The sequence below is a fragment of the Acanthaster planci genome, linkage group LG14 (assembly GCF_054643075.1).
Source record: "Acanthaster planci isolate LZ-2023a linkage group LG14, COTS_SCS, whole genome shotgun sequence".
Taxonomy (NCBI): Eukaryota; Metazoa; Echinodermata; class Asteroidea; order Valvatida; family Acanthasteridae; genus Acanthaster; species Acanthaster planci.
The window spans coordinates 9241980-9263085 of record NC_141790.1 but is presented as its reverse complement, the minus strand read 5'-3'; the positions used below and the strand labels follow the sequence as shown (position 1 = coordinate 9263085).

General features: G+C 44.0%; 1 protein-coding gene across 3 annotated transcripts in view; it reads right to left on the bottom strand.

Annotated features, from left to right (window-relative positions):
• LOC110980752 (E3 ubiquitin-protein ligase TRIP12-like) overlaps positions 1-19978 on the bottom strand; it is a 55710-nt gene extending 35732 nt beyond the window's left edge. For 2 of the 3 annotated variants that reach the window (XM_087145532.1, XM_022237700.2), the window contains exons 1-5: positions 19606-19978; positions 8360-8601; positions 6672-7547; positions 5593-5786; positions 4946-5036 (exon numbers count right to left, since the gene is read on the bottom strand). In XM_087145532.1, the coding sequence (XP_087001658.1) occupies positions 4946-5036; positions 5593-5786; positions 6672-7547; positions 8360-8544 (1346 nt within the window). In that variant the 5' untranslated portion in view covers positions 8545-8601; positions 19606-19978. The remainder of the gene's footprint in view (positions 1-4945; positions 5037-5592; positions 5787-6671; positions 7548-8359; positions 8602-19605) is intronic. The other variant, XM_087145533.1, reaches the window with a different exon arrangement.
• Positions 19979-21106: the final 1128 nt, after the last annotated feature.

Sequence of the window (21106 nt, the reverse complement as noted above, 5' to 3'; positions counted from 1 at the left end):
CTTTCCCAAATGCTGGTCTTGCAAAGCCGGCTACCGCTACCTACATGTACATGTGCATGCGATACAAGTGCAAGTACTACATGTAAAGTACCTTCCCAAAACTATTCAAATCAAAATCAAATTTTTTCCTTCGACAACGAGTGGCCATTCATGCTGAGCTGTTATATGGTAAAAACTGAAACACAGGAACTCTTTGCATCCATCTGCAAATGAGTTAATGAACTGTTCTGGTCTGGGGGCCATTTCTGATCGCAAGGTTATGGTGACATTTTCAGGATACACATTTTAACAGGACTGTTTCCTAAATATGTCTGATCTTGAGGAAATTCAAATCTTGCACATGTCTCCTGCCCGAAAACAGACTGAAAACAGAAGACACATGAATTGTACACAGTACATTGATACTGCACCGTAGAAACACACTGGGCAAACACTATGACAAACATGTCAAATTAATCACTTGAGACCGACTAAAATCTGAGTAAATATGATTATTGTGCGATGCTCTTACAAGATCCTACAGAACAGAACAGGATGAGTTGGTACCAAACATCCACTTAGAGGAGCAACGTTTCTTTTTAGAAACCCACTGCTTCTATTGCGTTTGAATATTCTAGCAAAGCGTTACCCCTAACAGTCCCAAATCCTCCGATTTCAATATGATTGCACATACATGTACACCCTAAGGGGGTTAACTCACAAGGTTGGGTGTTTCATTTAAACTGCTAATACTGAGAAAACGGTCTCTTTTGATTAGTAGATACAGTTAGAAGCAACATTTGACTTTCACCTGTTGCTATATCCCATAATCGGGCATGCAACTGGACTGTGACAAAAAAACAAGGAAGTTCCAAGCTTCCCATGACTTCGTGCAGTGTTTTTCCATTCTCAATCATGTCAATGGCATGAGTGTGTGACGTGATGAATGAGGAAATCAGCTAATCCGAGGAAAAGTTGCAAACTCCTCTGACCCCAAGAAATACTACGGATATTGCGCCAAGACCTCGTTTTAAGGATGGTTTTAACAAATCACAACAGTGAACAAACTCAATCTGGCATTTTTTTTTATTCTTCTCAGACTACCCGTTTCACTATTCTTCCACGACCGTCGCCAGACCATTTCAACATTTAATGTACTGTTACAGGCAACTATAGACCAAATCGGGTGCCGAAGTGTGACGTCACTGTGAACCAGAAAGTGCAGTGCAAACGAATGGAGTACGCGTACGTGTTGGTTCACGCGCTCATGCCTTTTATGCACTAATTGTGCGCGTGATGCATTCACTTCGGTGCTCTATAGTTTGCAGCAAAAGAAATTTGGTTATCAGCCAGGTCTGCTGGATTCCAAAACTCCAACATACAACTGAACAGACTTTACAGCTGGCTTGTCCAAATACCTAAAGGTATGGTACCCTATAACCAAGCACGCATACAGGTACATGTATGTGATGTACATACATGTACATGATGGGGATGTACATTTTCTTTCAACAGGTGCATATAAATGATTATGATGTCAACACCGAGTCTGTGCATGTACATGTATGGTGTCACGTTTCATAAGAACTAATGACTTTTCAAACTCAATTGCTACATAAAATCCATGAGTCACATCACAGCTTAGCAAATGCCTTGAACACCACAGAGTACAGGCCGATGTATTTTGGGGCCACGACGAGGCTTTGACATACCCAAACATGCGGGCGTAAACTGAGATGTCTATCGGAAAATCTTTTGCATTATCCAGAAAGAAATAACTACAGTATGCCATGTAACACTCCCGCAGTAGAGTACATGTACGCTGGCTTTGGCATTTTGCCTGAGATATCCCAAACAATGCGCACGTAAAGTGGCAATGCATGCCTCTAAGGTTTGGAGGAAACACCTTCATAAGGATGCTGAGTAGAATGTGTGATTGACAAATTTTTAATGGGCTGAGCTAAAATTAGTAACGAACCAGTCATAAGTAATGAGCAAATCATGACTTTTTTGCCCGGTCACCTGGTTTGGCCAAAACAGGATCTTCCTGTGTTTGACAAATTTTCAGGCTTTAGCAGTTCCACAAATTGGCCTCGATGAAAAATTCCCTGCGTCTGCGGCGAGGCTATCATCTGCAACGTCCTGGAGCCAGAATTGTCACCGCTCGGTATAAAAATGATGGCAATGGAAATAGTTTCAGTCATCAATCAGCAGGGGTCGACATTAAGCTTTTTGGCCCAGAAGCTAAAAAAAAAAAACTCCTGGCCTTCAAATGTCAGGGGTTTTCCGGAACTGTTTCACTGAACCTGGGAGCTATTTTCAGTGAAGTCTTTTTCTGACTTTTCCCCAGCGTTTTTGGTTGAATTCTTTTAGTGTTACTCCCAGTTTCATTTTCAGCGTAAATTTGCCACAAAGAAAAATTCCGAAGTATTTAGCCTAATAGGAACACTTGGGCTTTTTTCAGAAAAGTCTCATGGGTGGACAGAGGCATGAAGTGTTGTCCGTATATGGAACTTTTTCCAAAATGAACTAGTAATACCAAAATTGTAAACATCGAGGTTTGTAGAGTGAGTTGGCCCTTTTCCCACCTGATCTGAGCACGTTTTCAAAATTTCCGTTCTTGAAAGAATGCACGTCACGCACGTATAATTGCGTGTCCAGGTTTTTGGATTTCCAGGCGCAGACTGTGTTGCCTGGCCGTCTATGGTATACTCCATTCATGTCCATTTCTGCAGATTTGTAACCCGAGGATCAGTCTTACCAAAAGATGTATCCAAGTCAGAACCTCTTGGGCTAATTGTACATGGGCGTTGCACTGATATTTCAACGAGATTATGTCCAAACATTGTTTGAAAGCTCATACAAAACGATGCCAAACCGTGCGATAAAGCACGACACAAGAACTTTATACCCGGCACCAGTTGTTACGAAGCCTTCTATCAGCGAAAGCGATGTCTTACTTCAAGCCGCAAATCATTGTGTCAATGCAACAAGGTCACAACTCACATATACATGTGCATGTATGTTTTGCATACAAGATACCGGTACAATGAAATGTTTGCTACCACGACTTACAGGACCGTTTTCCAAGACTCAACTTGGGCTACGTCTGAGGCTTCAACTGTTTTTTACTTCCTGACCTTGAGGTCGTAAGCGCAATAGTAAGTCCGATAGCACCACAAAACATCAAGTAAGATGCGAAAGAGCCAAACTACACAATATTTTAATTTAATTTCAACGCTTCAGGCCCACAATCGGGGATTGGTTTCCTACATGAAGCCCGAGACGGAAACGAAGTTGAGTATTGAAAAACGGCCCATGTACCGTACCCGGTATAGTGGAGCTTGTTAGTCACTACTTCCGTTCACGCTAGCACAGCTGCAACAGGTCCCAATGGCACATACATGAATATCGATGTTTCATTGGCAGCGAATAACAGCATAATGACCGGATGGTCCGCAGATGCTGTTCACATTTAAGGCTTGCTCCACACAAAACAATGCCCCCACACAGATTTGCATACAATGGACAAATGTACATGTACATTGTACCATACAGCAGATTCAGCTCAAAAAGAGGACGTGCAAATTTTGGCCTGGCTATCGCGTCGGTAGAAAAAAGAAAAAAAAAAGAAACGGAAAAATCGGAACTTGCAAAAGGAAGAAAAGCAAGGAAAATCTGTTTTTGGTATCTAGCAAGCTTACAGTTAATAAGGGTAAAGAAGGTGAACTCGCTGTACCAAAGGTATCGAATAACAAAATAAAAAAGAGCAAATTGCGCATTCTGTCGTGACTATGCCAAAACCAGAGAACGTTTGGCTGATGGAAAAATACCACAGACTGAGAGGAAGCTTCCAATGGGATGCTGCTAACTGAAACTGCTGAGTTCATTTCTGGTCCAAGATTTGTGGAAACTGGGAGCTGGAAGGAACTGTGCGCCGACATGGATATCAAAACTGCAAGTAACATTTTGACAGGTATCGGAGGAGAGGTTTGAGTAATGCTGAAGGAAAGTTTCAATCGCCAATGGGTCAAAGAGATTCCAAAGGGGCTTTCATCCTTACGGACAGCAAACAGGGGCGTAGCGACTGGGGGTGTGGGGGATGTGGCAACCCCCCCAACAATTAATCCCTCTCGACAAATACAGCTTCGGTCGGCAAATGAATACAAAATTAGTACATTAATTAATGATATACATTGGCCATCCACATTTCCCCTGAAGCATGAAATGCAGCATACTATGTGAATTTTACACAACACAAGGCTGGCGAACAAGTTACAAGTCAGCACATTGACTCTGGCACCCCCCCCCAAGAAACTATCTTCGCTACGCCCCTGACAGCAAAGGCTGCATTACAAATGACAAAGCTAAGAAGGGCCCCCCCACAGGAAATTTATCTGGCCACAGAACATGGCTAAAGATCAACAGTGTTGAGACTCCGGGGAAGGGAAAGCTGGAGAACCCAGAATAAAGCCTTTGTGCCGCGGGAGAGAATCTACAAACTACCGGCATATGGCCTGGGCCCGGGAATCGAGCCCAGACCGGTGAGGACCAGAGGCGTGTGTTCTACACACTGGCCAGAGAGCAGCCATCTATGCCAGTGGTACCCAGATTGGAATCCCAAAGCAAAATAACTTCACAGGCTTTCCTTCCACAGTGAAAAGGGCAAATAACAATTTCTTCTTCCATTCATATTTTATCTTTTTAATATGACAATTTTTGGATCTTCGGATAGTGGCTGATTGAACCCTCAACGAAAATCAACAGTTTGATAGAAAAGACCTCAACAACTCACAACTTACTTTTACAAGGCATTTTTTTTTACATTCAGCACCCTTCCAGAAACAAGGGATTTACCAACCTTCTGAAAAAAAACCTAGGTTTTATTAGCTGTAGGAGGCATGATGAACCTACAGGAAAGCGGGACTCTTTGAACGTTTACAACAAAACTGGTGCCTCGTCTTACCTTGTGCTGGCGCAGGTTCCCGTGTTGGTGTCTGTGGCACGCTGCCGGGAGCTGTCTGGTTTGGGAGACGAGGTCCTGGCCTTTGACTTGCCTGTCGAGAAATGGCAGGCAGAGGAAACAAATCAGATGCAATGTAAACCTCCACGGGGCATAGAACGTCACTCGTACTATGCATGAATGCCAATATAAACATGCAACACGGCAGTATTCAATCATGCACATTGGCATCAAGTTGACTCCAGCAAATTTTTCAGGGAGACGTTGTCAAAGCATCGCACGTGGTGTGACGGCGAATGAAACCCTACATGTACTTCCCACTTATCCAACAGTGCAAGCAATTACAGCATGATGATGAAGGGCGAAGACGAAGACAACAAAGACATGTTCAGTTTACACAGGCGGGAGAAAAATCTTTGACAGATACTCTAAGGAAAACCCACAGAATCAGGTAGGGACTGAAAACCTTATCCACACAGGTGGAATTCGAACCCCAGGTCACCGAGGCAGAAGGAAAGGAAAGTACCACTGTGCCCAACAGACACCTTACCCTGCACCATGAAAAACAAATTTTTTCTTTAAAGAGGATTTTGGAGGATGTCTCCAAACCCAAAGGATGGGAGGGGGGCCCTTCTAGGCTCAATGCTCACCTTTACTTGAGGTGGCCCTGCCTTTGAGCGGGCCTTTCAGGGTCGCTGGTAGGGCTGTCCCTTTCTCTTCGACTCCTGCTGAGGGGGTGGAGGACGCCCGGCCTCGGGTTACTTTCTGGCGGGTGCTGACCCCAGAGGTAGAAGGCTGGGTGTGGGCACTGCTTGGCAACTCCGAAGGAGAGTTCTCCACAGACCTGTTACGGAGACAAATTTTTTAGCAATAGGTGGGTGACCTGATAAACTTCACAACTCTGGGGGTGTGCGTGGCCACTTAAAATTAAAGCTGAAAACAGCTAGCAAAAAGCTGAAATGTAAAAAGTTCCCACACTTTTGTGCAGACCAAGTGTACAAAAAAGCTGAAATTCAGGGTCAGCATCTACACAAAAAAGCTGAAATCAGCCAAAAAGCTGAATTCTCACACCCCTGACAATTTTTGGACAGCAAGGCACTGTGATCATGAGCTTACCCAAGTAAAGACATTTTGCCACTCTCCATGGCTAAATGACATAAATGCATTCTGTAACCAGGCTCCAAATTAACATCTGATCACTACAAAAAGCACTACTTTATTTTAAATTGGCAAATGAGGTATAACCATGTCCTACTTAAGTGTTTTGTGGTTAAAACCATTCATATTTGCATTGCGTAACAGCAGTAGATAGCCGAAACCTGACATCTCAGCTACCTCCTCAGACTCGACCTTCCGTTTCCATTGGCCTGCCTTGTGACAAAAACACAACCATGCACCTGTGCTAGGGTTTTGTGCACATTCAGTCGAAATTTGTGCATGCTTCAAGAAATAAGCACTTACATGTAATGTGCGATGCCGGAATAAATCTTTTACAGCGGATATACAATTTGCAAAACAATTAACACCTGATCCCATTAAGTTTTATGAGAGAACTAGTTCCGTGCCATTCCCACCATGTTCTCTAACTAAGGTGTATTTAACTGATATATATATCAGTACATGTATGTTTTAGTCTTTACACACTCAGTTGAGATTCGTCAACTGCTTTCAGTAATGAGTACATAAAGAGAGTGGATTTGTAAATAGCTTACGAAGTAAGAATCAATACCTGAGTCCACTAAACAATGAAGAACTACGTGATCTTGGTGTCCCAGAAGAAGCTGTAGTGACGGTAGAGGTCCCTGTGGGTGTCCTGGTCTCGGACTTGGACGACGATGTCGTCGGGGGTGAGGTAACAGTCGACGAGGATGTGCCGGCGCCCCAGGGTGGGGCAGCCCTGCGTTGGGTACTCGTCCTGCCTGGCGTACGGCGCGGCGCGTAGTAGTCCAAGGCCTCGTACTGGTAGGGGTGGTCCCTGGAGTACGAGCGCAAAGACCGGAAGGTGATCAAGGGGATCTCCTCGCTCAGTCCCGGCAGGCTGGCCTCCCCGGTCTCCGATTCCGGCCGGTCGTGGGCGGCCCGCAGCCGTAGCTTGCTGTGTTTGTCCCCAATGGTGGCGTCGCTGGCGGACGAGCCAGCCGAGGAGCTGCTGGCTTTCCTCTTTTTGCCGCTTCCGGTGTCCGGAAGGCCGACAGTGCCGGCAGCGTCTCTGAGGTGGTGGTGGTGCTGGTCCTCCCTCGCGGGCTTGGTCTCCGAGCTACGGCTCCGGCTTCGGGACCGCTCTCGGCAGCTGTTGTTCAGCAGTGGCTGAGCGGCAGCGACTGGCACAGAAGAGGATGACGAGGAGGATGAGGAGCCTGTGCTCTCAAATGTCAGATGCCTGTCAAAGGCGCTGGCGTTAAGTTCAACTGGCAAGCTTTTCTCGTTAGGGCCTGGGTGCTTGGCGAGGAAGCTCGGCGATGAGAGCGTCGGACTGAAGTGGGCAATCTGGATGGTCGCGTTGAGCTTGACCTCCTGGATTTCACGGGCAGGTTGCTTGGCAGGGATGCTAAGATTCAGGGGCTCAGACTTGCGTTTTGAGGCTTCACCGGTGACCTTGTAATTACTGGAAGTATACACAAACCACAGGTTTTAAGTGCTTTATCAAGTGTCTAATTTGCCAAATGAATGAATTCTGATGAATTCAGAAAACCTCGACATATTGCACTGTGAGAGTGAAGGGGAAAGGTTTTTTCTTTAGGATATGTTTAATCCTAACCATCCCTTGATCTTCCAAAATCAATTCCAAAATCTAATTGGGAATTCTTTGGTCGGGAACCTACCTGAATCTTTCAAACCCTCCACTGTACAGAAAACCAATTCCAAATTCTTTGCACTCTCAAAGGGCATCAAGCAACAAGTAAAACTAATAGGGGCTTGGCTGTCTTCTTTAATCCTACAAAATCTGCATTTTTAAATGGACTTTTAAGGATTCAGGAGGGTACGTATTACAGAAGGAAGAGCCCAAGTTGCTATTTAACGCACATGGGATGTGATGTACCCTGGAAGTTCAAAGAATGTGCCACTGCCTTTCTGCACGGTGGACAACTGCAGTTCCCAAAATACAAGGACAATTAAATTTATTTGGCCTTTATCAGCCTTCGATTGGACAAATTAACACCAAGGTCACATGAAAGCAACCTTTAAGAGTTTTCATGTCATGAGCACAAATACCCAAAGTAAATCACCAACAGATTTCATTTCCTTCATTTATTCTGTCTGACCACATCTATTTTGGGGTTGGAAAAATACCAAACTTGGTTGGGAATTGGCTGATGCATGACTGTGACTTTTATCTCTGTGCCGAGAAAGCACACAGTGAAGCAGGGTCAATAGGTTGACGGAGCAAGGAAACTACAGGCAGGCACTACTGCTGACCTTTTCTTGGTGGCTGGCTTGTTGGCGGGAGCTGGGTGGGCGTTCCCCAAAGCTTCGTAGTGGTTGATAGATGTGGCGGCAGTGGTGGTGGCTGCAGTGGCTCCACGCCTCGTCGTGCGACGCTGTTGTTGGTGCTGATAAGAAGACCCCCCTGATTGGTGGAGACTAGGGATGTGGTCGGCCATAATAGGCGGCGGTCCCAGACGGAGACATACCCAGCCTAACAGGTTATGCTCTGGCTACTGTGAGAAACAAGAGAAAAAAAAAAGGAACAAAATGCGTAAGGGGCCAATTTCAGGTGGGCTGTCAAGCACATGCTGTGATTTGCTACGGGCAGGAAATATTTGCTTAGCAAACAGGTCACCAGCTAGTATGTTATGCAATATACCCTGCCTGTGACTGGTTCCCCGCTGACTTTGCCGAATTGTATGAGGAATAGGGCCGTAATCATGGGCCAATTTTATGACTCATTAACAGGGGTCAAATTTCATGAAACAAAAACAAACAAAAAAATGGAAATCTACTTGACCAAAACATGTCACAAGACCCACACTGTTTACAACCATAGTGCTCACAACCAACTGTACGGTTACCCATGTCAAACATTCTTGGCAGTCATGTAAAACAAAACTGCATATTTTTGTACGTGTACCTTTGTCACAATTCAGCTGTCACAATTTCTTTTACAAAGATTCTGGAGCTTACATGCTTACTTCAATGCCACAAGACTGACGTTAACATAATTGGCCTCTGTCCAGCGGTACGGTGGGTTTAACAGCAATTAAAGCACAGACATATGCTCAATATGCACAATGTCAGCTATAAGCAGGACATCCCAAAACTGCATGGCACTGCACGTGTACATACATGTACATGTACTCAAGCACCCCTTTTTCGATATCGGGCAATACGCCGGTCTTGGATTTCGGAGTTGCCAAGCGGGACACACTGCTCAGAGAATGTTGTAAGAACTCTGTTGAGGATTGCGCAGAGGCAGTACACACTGCACATTATGCTAACTGGTCACCAATTTTTGCGATAAGTATTTCTTACGCTTAGCAAATTAATACTCAGCTCACTGGTTCCAGGCGATTAGTCACCGCTCAAAATTGGTGACTGTACACGTACACGCACACATGTAGCTACCAAATGTGGCCTCCACTCAAAGCCAGTCTGTGGTGATGTTATCATGATTTATATGTCAAAGTACATTTTGCTTACCGGGACAAAGTAGCAATGCGCACTCTTTATATTAAATCACTGTCACGCTAATCCGTTTAATATAGGATATCCCTTTCGGTCTGTTTTGATTTTGGAAAAATGAATCAGCACAATGAGTGCAGGTCTTCACTAATACATGTAGAGAGAATGCATGCATACTGGCACTGTAGCTGTGGAGACCAGACCACACACGTTTGGGGGCTGAAAGACATGGGGAGAAAGCTTTTGGCCCCGCAACTTGGACCTGAATTTCCTGACAAAGGAAACTGGGCCCTCAACATAGTAACGGCCTGTACATATGGGACAGCAGCATCCATGTACAAATCGCGCGAGACTAGTGCATGCAGTGATCTGCTGTGCGATGTACAGCATGCAAGATGCATGCCGAGAGTCTCTCTTCCATGCTTTGAGGCCGTAAGCATTCTTCTGTGGAAGATGAACCCCGCCGCGTGGAGATTAGTTCCAGGATTTCTAACCTCTTCGACTTTTTGGGCCGGCATGCGAGTTCATTCACTCCACCAACCTCTCTCTCCAGACAGGTCAAGCTACTCCCAAGAACACGAACATGTACATGCATGGACACAGTACAATGAAGATCAACCCTGTGCACATGTAAATGGCACATATTTATACATGTACACTACATACACTGTTTTCACATGTTGGAAAAATGAGTGTCTGCAAATGTGTGGACACACATGTACATGTACATTGGTCAACATGTGCACTGAACGCCAGGACATTTTAGCAAAAACACTGCACTTGATCACTGAAGGTTTACGCACGACACAGCTGTGATATACGCTCTTCTGCAATGCACAAAAATCACTATCCATCTTTAAGATCCTTTCCAACAACACCCTCTGATGTTAGCTTTAATGTGCATACATGCATCCACGGATGAAAGGAGGTGTGGAGCAAAAGAAGTGCCCTTCAAGATGGCCTCCATGCAAGGCCTCTGCGGAAGACCAAAATAATACACCACGAGACAAATGAGAAAGCAAAACAATGGACAGCATGCAGAGGTCAGCCTTGTGCACGCATGCAATCCAATCAATATTTGGGTTATTTTCCGTGGACAAAAAAAAAAAACAGCCAAGAGCAGGGGAAACCGTTTGTATGCTGTGCAGCTCCAGTGAGGTACCGTAGAAAAGCAAACACTGTCATAACATTCTGCGATGAATGGCAAATCACTGGGAAACTTATATCTCACGGTGAATCATCTTTCCTCCAAATTACATGCCGGAGGAAACCTGCGTTAAAAGCCTTCATATTGGCACGGCACCCATCATAATCAACTTCAAAGTATTCCCCGTGCACGAGGCATGCTGTGCACAGTGTAGACTTCTGCTATGTTCAAATTGTACATGCAACCGTCGTGTACGTGTAACCACAGGCTCGACTATCAAATGTCCATTACAGGAGAACCTCCAAGAAGCTGTGAAATGAATTCCCACTGCATATACATATACATGTGTGTCCATGCCTCGGCGAAGCACAAACTGGGTCATCCGACACACTCTCTGATTTGGGTGCATTTTTTTCCCCTCTGTTTACTAAGCTTGTGCCTTCGCTTTTTTTCGACAGCTGTGATGTCGCTCAGGGATTTTCTTCTGATGAACGAACATGGGCCTTGTCCAAATGAATTGGCTATGGCTCAGAGTAATGCATGTACAATCTGTGGCTACGGCTAGCCAATAGCTAGCAGCTTCCACAAGCACATACCTGGTTTTTTTAAGCCCCAGGCATCCAGTTTAGGTACATATTCCTCAAGCGCTATACTGACAGCTGTTTATGTACAAACTGAAACAAACGTTTACAAAGTAACAGACTACAAGCTGAAGCTGATTCTTTAATTTAACCCTAACCCCTCCCCAATCCTCCCAAATCCTAAGGGCAGTTTTGGAGGATCCAGGGTGAATGGCAAAAGTGCATGGCCGATTGCGAAGGATGCCATGAGTGAAGGTCGTGGGTTAGACCTGGTGTTGTTTTGGCTCAGTCATGCATAAATTCAGCTCATAGTTCTTTTGAATACACCGGACTGCTCAAGAATGCCATGGATTGGCACAGCCTCCACTGAGGAGAGGAATTGCTGGAGGACTTTGAAAGCTTGAGGCAGCTGGCACACCTTCAAGTAACATTTTAGATAGACAAGATATTTTGGAGCATTTCGGAGGATTAAGGGAGAATCCAATTTTTTCACACCCCCCCTCCCCCCACTTGGCGGATTCTGGAGGACCAAGGAGGGTTCTGAACAAAAAGGGCCTTGGGAGTTAGGTTAAAGATGACATCGGAGTTTTCCCTCATAACAATGGGCGAGTCTACCCTGTATGCATGCATGAATCATTATATGAATCATGTAGACCAGTGTGGTCTTGGGAAACTTCACTGTAATATGTAGCACCTACAAACTGCACACATGCATAGTGTGCATGTGGGCTATATGTTATGTACACAAAACAGTATGCACCTGTACATGTACATGTGTACTTGTGGACATGTACAGTACACCTTGTCTATGACTCATAGCATAGCATTGAGTATAACATCTACACACTACAGGTATATCTTCAGGTATACAGTGCCATGCTGACTTGCTAACACAATGTACATGTACATGGATGTGCTTACTGGCATGGGGCCCCCGCATTGTGTGACCACAGTGTGAGTGACAGACAGACAGCGGGTGCCTATGGGAGAAAGAAATGCCTGACTTGTAATTGAATTTCCAGCAGCAGCAGTACTTAATCCCGTTACCCCACAGACAATAGGAGATGTACTGTACATTGTGGGGGTTGAGCCAGGGTACATGAGGCCCCTGGGCTCTTGAGAGGGAAGGGGGTTTGGACCCCGCCTCCAGTACGCAGCGACCCGCTTCCAATTTTATTATTTTTTTTTCCCTTGTCCTTATTTTTGTTCCAGGACGTGGAAGTGGACTGTCGGAATCTAACGAGGAAATTTCAACATGAACATGTACTAGCAGGTGGCTGAACATGCTTTTGTTTTTCGCAGTTTCTGAAAGTGGTTTGGGAAGGGATGAAAAAAAAAAATGAGGACATTAGCTCCACCAAGTGAAAGTCCCGTGCCTTACCAGCTGCAGTTTCACTGGAACCAAACATCAGCACACCTGATGTTCCAAAAGGAAACCTTCTATTCCATACAACACCTTCCACAATAGCTTTAAAAATCCTGCTGCATGGCTCATGGCATGGGGGGATACTGGCCAGTACAATGGGCCATTAGAGCCTGGGGCCAATTCCACAGAGCCACTTAAGCAAAAAAAATATGCTTTAGAGCGAGAAAACCTTACTTGATAAATCAGGTAACCAGCCAAAACTCCACGTAATGTACATGTATATTTTGGGGGATGTGTTTAGTTGTCTTTTTGGTTGGCATGACAATCAGATAGGGTTTAGCTGGTAACCTTTATTCATTAAGCAAAGTTTTTCCTCCTTCAACAAATTTTGTGCTTAAGCAGCTCTATGAAATTGGTCCCTGGTTTTCCTGGCTAAGTTTCAAAAGCACTTTGAGCCCGAGTTAATACCATGCCGTAGAATTATCGAGACTGTTGCTTACACCAAATGTACGAAGCACACAATTTATGTGACGTAGAAAAGGCTAAAAGTACATGTATCAGACGGGTCAGACCTATTTTTTACATATGCACAAATCAATTTACGATACATGCCACCTGCAATGTTTCAGGTGTACAAGTACATAACATGTGGACACTGTCCACAATGTACAGGTATGCATGTAATCATACATGTAGATTAAAAAAATGCTATTAAGTACTGCACATGCACAGAAGCTGTATAATCTACATAATTAGGAAGGATCAGCATCAGAGAAACCCCTTATCAGTGCAACTATGCAAGTCAATTATTATTTTCTCCTCAGTAAATGCCAAACAGTGCGGCCAAAGTAATAGTTCAGCCTCCTCTGACCGGTAAATGGCCTCTGGAAATGCAGTAGGTTGGTAGGACAAATTTCTTGGGCACTTTTACCTGACAGACGGGGCAAGTGTTAACGGTTAAACATAACAGTAAGGGAGGTCGGGTGGCATTTTGTAGCAAGTGAAATGATCAACATGCGATCAGCACTGCATGTAGTTGAGTGCATCGGTGAGTCTGTTGAGCCTCTTTTGAACTGCGTTCAACCCGCCACAGACTCCTTACTTTATTTCTCCAGTTTCACATTTCCCCTCAAATTTAGGGTCGCACCGTCAAAATCGGGTGGGTCAGGAAACAGGAAGCATAAACAATTTTCTCTTCCTCCTGATCGCTCGATAAAGGCACAACCACTGCCAGTACCTCACTACTTGGGCGATAAAATCTGACTTTTTTGGGGGGGGAACACACAAAGCACTTGTAAAATGCAAAGCAATGCAAACACATGGACACTAATGTACATCTCCATACAAATACATGTAGCTCAGTTTGTGTGGTATCGGACATGAATACAAGTCACGGCGGTGACATTCATCAAATGTGCACATGTACGTATTTACATGTACATGTATACATTTTAACCCTAACAGTACCGGGCGTTGTTCGGCTTAGAGTACTCAGTACTACAAAATACTACGTAACACTCTGAGCCTGAAGGACCCAGCGCTACAAATTACTATTTCTGGCTAGGTTTATTCCGTTGTTACTCGTACAGAGAACAATGAAACCATGGGTCGAGTTCGGGCGGCCTGTTCTTGAATTGACACGGGGTTCTTGTTCTCGCGCTCGAACGGCGCGAACACAACTGAAGAACACTGTTCTCGACACAGGATCACGCACCACCTCCTCGTCTGGGTTTTACAGGAACACACGGAAAAACTCGTGAGATTTTGATTTTGATCAGCTGCAAAAAGTAGACAGATGGGTTCTAAAGCCACAGACAATGGGAAGTTTTGCCAAATTCAGATTATTTTCCATAACACAGAAATGAATGTTCCTGTTTAAACAGAAAAGAATTCAGCCCATCCTAACATTAACTCTCGAATAATGCACATGGCCGCCACCATGCTGTACGTTGCTTGCCATCAACAGCCCCAGCGTTCGACCGGCCGACCAATGTACAACAAATCGATTTGTTCGTGAACATACGAGAGCAAGCCGTGCAAACTCAGCCATGCATTCATAGTGCCACAGCACTATATGGTAAATTTTCTTCTCTATTGTATTTTATGGCTTCGGGAGAATAATAATGTCATGTCCTCTTACAAGCGACAGGGCTGAGTACTACATTTTACTACTAAGTAGTACTTTGTAGCATTCGGGACTGTTAGGATTAAGTGCCTTTTCTAGCCTGCACATGATGACATATGTTCCAATACCATCCGCCGTTAACATTTTATGAGGCTTCCTGGCAGTAACAAGGCGGGCGTTTCATGTCTCTGCGTGAAACATGAAGTGATAGCTTTCTTTGGTGGTGACATCACAAAACAAAACACAAACAATCAGACCGTGTGTACACGTTCCATAGCATGCAGAATGTATGAAATCCATACTTTATCGGCTCATGTCAACTTTGTTCATCATTTATGTGTGAAATCTGCTACACTTGCCCCCGTTGAGCGTCATGGTTGATATGAGGCCAAGTTATTTTTAGCAGCAGTACAGGTGCAGTGAACAAATATAACGTGGTCACAGGGTAGACAGTTGATTAAATAGCTCCCCTTCAACTAGGGAGTAGACAAGCTGGTTCCTGAGATGAAGCCTGTGGAGCTAGTTTGTCAACTGCCAATTTGCCTCCAGCAGAAGCACCCCCCTCATCGGTTGAAAAGAACCATGTTGGTGGGGAGTGCTCATTTTGTTGGTGACGATGCAACCGTAACGCACTCAATTCATAGTTGTGGACCAGCAAAATGCAGTTCCTACCAAAGGAGCCTGCGTTGCTAGGAAAATTGCACCCTCTCTTGGTCCAGCTCGGGGCTCATACTGAGGGAGCCAATCATCTACTATCCACCCCATATAGAGTTTTTCTAAACCATGCTATATATGTTTTACCATACATGTACATGTACCTCACATGGACATATTCAGTTGCCATTAAAATTTCAGGAGCAAGGAAAAGGCAGCGTAACATCCGTATATTCATGTGTCCTGTGTGGTATATCTAGGGCAATGCCTTGATGTGCATGCTCCCATTGCATGACAGTCCCACTAGACTGTGTAGTACACGAGTATTTGCCTTGAAATGCAATGATCCATGCGTGAGCCCCTGGCAAACAGCACAAACAACAACTGGCATGTGATGGCAAATGGACCAATGAAAATTCAGCTCCTGATCATGAATATGTATGAGGGTATGGGTACAGAGCATTCTTACCCATGAATCAGTATCTTGTATCCAAAACCTTGCCTAGGGCTGCAATTCACTAGAATAGGGTTCTTTTAATTAGCCACTTGCTGCCAGTGGTTTGAAAAATGCAGTGCACATAATCGCGACATTTTCAAGACTTTCAGTTTTCAAAATTCTTCAAAAATTCATCATTTCAATTCATGGATGTTTACACCCACACAAATGACTGTCTGGTGGCTACTCAAGTCTGACAGACAAAATCTATTGACGCCGGAGTATTTCAGCCAGGCCTGCAGCCTTGTTAAAAGAGGCCAGATTGTGCGGTGTTATGTGACTTTCTTTTGTTCACGAACCTGGCACAGTGCACTGCTGACCTCTTTTCAGTAGGGGCCAGATTGGCATGCAGTGGTACTGTGTAGCTCATCGCTGCGGTGGTGGAGCGCTTTTGTCCCCAGTGGTAATCCGTTTGCACTAAATGCCCAAAACCATGGTATACCGTTTCAAAATATTGCTGGATTATCTGCACTATTGAGAGTGAAAAATATTGGTAATGCCCAGCAGCCTGGTCTTTTGTTCCGAGTATGGTCTTTTGTTACAAGGCCCAGTTCCTTTTGTCTGATTTCGGAGACCCCGGCCTCGTGTATAAAGCATACGTGGTTAACAAGTTACTCTGCTAAGCAGAAATCAACACAGATCCTTCTGCACACAATATGTGTACACAATGCATGAAAGTTTGGCTGGTAGCCTGCTTCACGTCTGTCTGTGCTTCACGTGTGCTTCACGTATGCTCATGCCTCTCACTTAAATGGTGTGAATGCATACTGAATCCCACTACAGCCAGAAGCCAGTAGAATGGTTCCTGACTCCGGCAGGTGGACCCCAAAAGTAATTGATCAACATCAAGCTCAACTAAAGTTGTTTGCCCCTCATTTCCAGCCTGATTACATTTCAAACACTCCAAGTCCCGTCTGCTATCTTGTACACGATAAAAATCCATTTTCACCATCTTTGCCACGTACCTCCAAAGTAAACGAGTCAGAAGTTGGAAGTGAAGCCAACATTTAGAGGCCGGGTTTTTTTCAGTTTTTGCCGGGTTTTCCCTGACATTTCTCTACTTGTGAAAGGTGAGGGAATATCATGAACGCTCCTATGAGAAAGTAGGAAACTGAATGAATGGGAATGGAAAGTTTTTGCTTGTGCCTTTTAGTCATGCAATATGACATCATTGTACCGCAATGCAGTGAGAATCAACTCGTACCCAAATTCACTCGTCCCAAGGTGTGTGTGCGTGTACTGTGCGTGTATGCCGTGCCCAAAATCCAGACATCTTATTTTTGACCGCTGTCCGGTCATGTCGGACTCAGTGCGGAAATTTGAATCCGCATGAAAAAGGAACCGCATTTCAGACAAATGGCTCTCGATCTTGGAGAAATGAACTGATGGATACAAACGATTCACCAGTCTTCCACACCGTAACACCCATGATCTGAGGGGGAATTCGACAAAAGTGTAAAAATTGGACACTAAGTAAGGTGAAAAATATGAAATATGACGAAAATGGCTGCCAATGAACAATGAAGTGAATTTTAAAAAGGTTTTCCGATTAAAAGTACCGGTAATAAACTGTTTTGTTTATAAGAATTACTGGTCTTTCATGTGACATCAAATCTATGTGAAGGTAAACCTGGCAAAATTTTGAAAACGAGACACAGAGTTGGGTAAAAACCGGCAATTTAAATAATTATCCTTTGTCATAAAATTGACATTTTTCCACTTGATTATTTTCCGGAGATCTTTCTTACTGGAAACTTTTAAATCTCACCATTTGATAGATTCTTGGCAATTTATTCACACACGAGGTCTTCAAGGGAACTAGCAGGACAAATCCCTCACATGGGTCACCACCGATATGCGTCGTCTGCTAGAATAATTTTTCAGGCCAACGACCACATCACTATTGCGCATGCACGAATACACAAACTAAATGCACGCACAGTCTATGGGGACCGAACATACATGGCTTAGCAAACTTTAGTGGTTCCCAGCTCCATACAACTGGCTCACTACAGTGTCTAAACTACATCCCGGCAGTGTACTGAACATGTTCGTGCTTATTTTGCATTAAAACTTTACAATTCACTGCAATTTACACTTAAGATGTAACATGAGACATTTTGATTATAGGCCAAACAAAAAATTAGTTGTGTTTCCTATTGCACTGAGAAATAAATTAGGGTGGTCGGTTGGGTAAAATATTTTCTTTTACTCTAAATTTTTAATGCCCCCAAAATGAGGGTCGGATGATAGTCTGTATTTATTTGTGAGGGGGGATTGCATATATTTGTTACAGGTACTAAGTCAGTACTGTGATTGAGTAGTAAAGCGGCTAGTTGTTGAAATACAAACACACAAGAGCTGCGCAAAAAAATTAAAATACAATGTACAGGACGATGTACACAAAATCAGGCTCGGGGCAAGGCACCATAAGTTTTTATATTTTATCGATTCGTCGAATAAAAAGATGCATGATTTTCTAGGTTGGGTCGGGTAACCTGAAACAAGGCGATATTTCTGTTGGCCTTACAGGCAAAAATTACTGTTTTGTGCTTAAAGTAATACACATTCATTCCAACAGTACATGTATGTGAAAATAACTGCCAATGGAAATTCCCTTGAACAGGTTGGCATTAAAGGTGAAGTTCAATTTTCTGGAATTTTCTATTCTGAGCTGGTCAGCATGATTTCGGAAGAAAATCCAACATGACTGCAACTTCTCAAAACGGAACAAATTTTATACCTTACCACAAAGATGTTAAGAATATTTGGCTTTGCATGTGTACAACAAGTCTATCAATTTCGTTTTTTAATCTCAAGCCGTACACTGTGTCCAACAAACCCATGAGAAACTGGGACAGAACAAAGACAATGTATGCAAAAGGAAATTGAAAGATCGGGTGACAGAAAAAAACACACTTTTTACTCTCAATACCTCAGTCTTGTTTTTCATTTAATAGCCATTTCAAATAAAGTTACGTACGTGTATTAACATGCACTCACACCACAGTACTCAATCACTTCTCATGCCTACACCACACAAGGATTTTTTTCCAAGTTGATGCAATGCAAACCCTTCGGAATGTTTAACCGGTCTGGTGAAATTTTCAAAATAAAAATCAGTTAACATGGTTAAACTACATTTAGGCCTAATGGCAATGGGTGTACACCAAACTGATACTTCATTTGGTTAACTGAGGTATGCCATGTCAATTTTTTTTCTTTTCTTACACAACTATCATGACGAAAGTTGTGCAACAAGGCCCTTATCAACACGATGAAAAAAAATGGTGCCACATGGGACCTCCAACTTATTTTTTTTTCAGATGAAGAAATTTCGGGGCAGAAAAACCAGCCTCTGTCTTTTCACCGCATCTATTCTATAAATACTCCTTAGTTATGCATAAGCAGAGCATAAAAATGAGAAAATTATGGGACAGAGACGTCGACACACATCGCTACGATCCGTACCACTCCGCGCACCACCACCAGTGACAAAGCACAACAAAAAATGGTTTCCGTGCTGACTCAAAGCCCGACGAAGTGTTTGCACACGGCAAATTTTCCTACACGACGCACCGAGCAGGCGACCAAATGCCATCATGAAAACACCCTTTTTCGCCCTCCCACTGGGACAAATTCGGCCATTTCTGATAAAGAGAGGTGATACCTACACAATGGCGGATTTCAGTGGATTCTCGAGTGGTAGAAACGGGTGAAATGACGCCGAAATTGTCGGCAGAATTTTCCACCTTATTTGACGAATCGGCCTCCCCTGCCTGCAGAACGTGAGATGACCTCTGCTCGAGCCCTTCCGGTTGCGTCGTTCTGCACAGCCTCAGTCTGTCCCACACGAGAAGTTGCCCTCGTGGATGATAGAATAAAAATCTGAGATATTCATCATGTTCAAAGAAAACTTAATAACACTTTGAAAGAAATTTTAGTCCTCATTTTCTCGGGAGTTAAGTTCAGCCCAAACTTCACCGGCAAACTTGCTTCGTCACAAAATGCGTTCTCTCGAATAATGCATGCAAAGTCCATGTCAGCAAGAGAGGGCGCTACACAAGTTTAATGGTGCGCTCCGTTCTACATGCATATGAACCCGAGCTGGACCCCACAGCAACGGAGGCTCCTTCGGGCGGAACTTCACTTTGCTGGTTCAAGAACGACTGTGAAATGCATGCGTTACGCTCGCGTCGCTACCAGCAAAAAGAACACTCCCAACCAACGTGACTCTGTTCAACCAATGAGGGGGTGCTTCTGCTCAAGACAGATTATGCTGGGCGTGATCAGTCGACATACGGACCTTCAATGCGATCAGTCGATTTTATATTCAGTATATTGCACAATCAGTAATTCCGCCATTGGCAAGATTGTTTCAAAAAGGGAAGTAAAGCTAGAGATCTCATCCAGGATCGACCAGTTGTGCTCAGAAACCGGGTTGGGTGATCGTGCAAATTGGCCGGTCGCGCCACCAAATACATGATGACATGGGGTTGATAAAGGGGAGCCCACAAACAGAAGCCAGTAGAATGGCATATTCAAGCGGGGGGGGGGGGACATTTCCCCCGTTGACTGCAGACTAGTGGTTTTATTTTATTATAATTTACCGTTATTGTGACATCAGACCGCAGGTATAGGAACGTAGCCCACTTCTACGCTCCTGGTATGCATCGTCTGTTCCGTTAGGGAAGTTGATTTGCTTTTATTTTGTTTCTTTCTCATTCCAATCAAGTTTTTATGACAGATGAGAAAATTTTCCAGTTTTCCTTTTGATCTGCCGCTTTACGCCAGATCACCCTCTCAGTTTCAGAAGTCACCGTAAGCCTATGGGCTCTCAGTTTCAAACATAAACGTTGTTTTCTCCCATCAGTCACTTTCATCATCGGTTTATAAACGGTCTCCGCTCCGCAAGAAGGCCAAAAGGAGATGTGCTTCGTTTGGTCTGTTTGGGAAAGCAATGAGACTGCCACACCCCTACCAAATCCGAGTCCACTAGCTCTAATTTTACATGTGTCAGAGCACTGATTTTATATTATATTCTTGTCGATATTCTGATCACAGTGCTACGCAGCCCTTCCATATTTCACAGAATAATGTGGTACGTCTGTGTCTTGTATGCCACAAGGCATTATTCCTTGTTCCATTATTATATGAGTGCGAGCGTTCTGGATA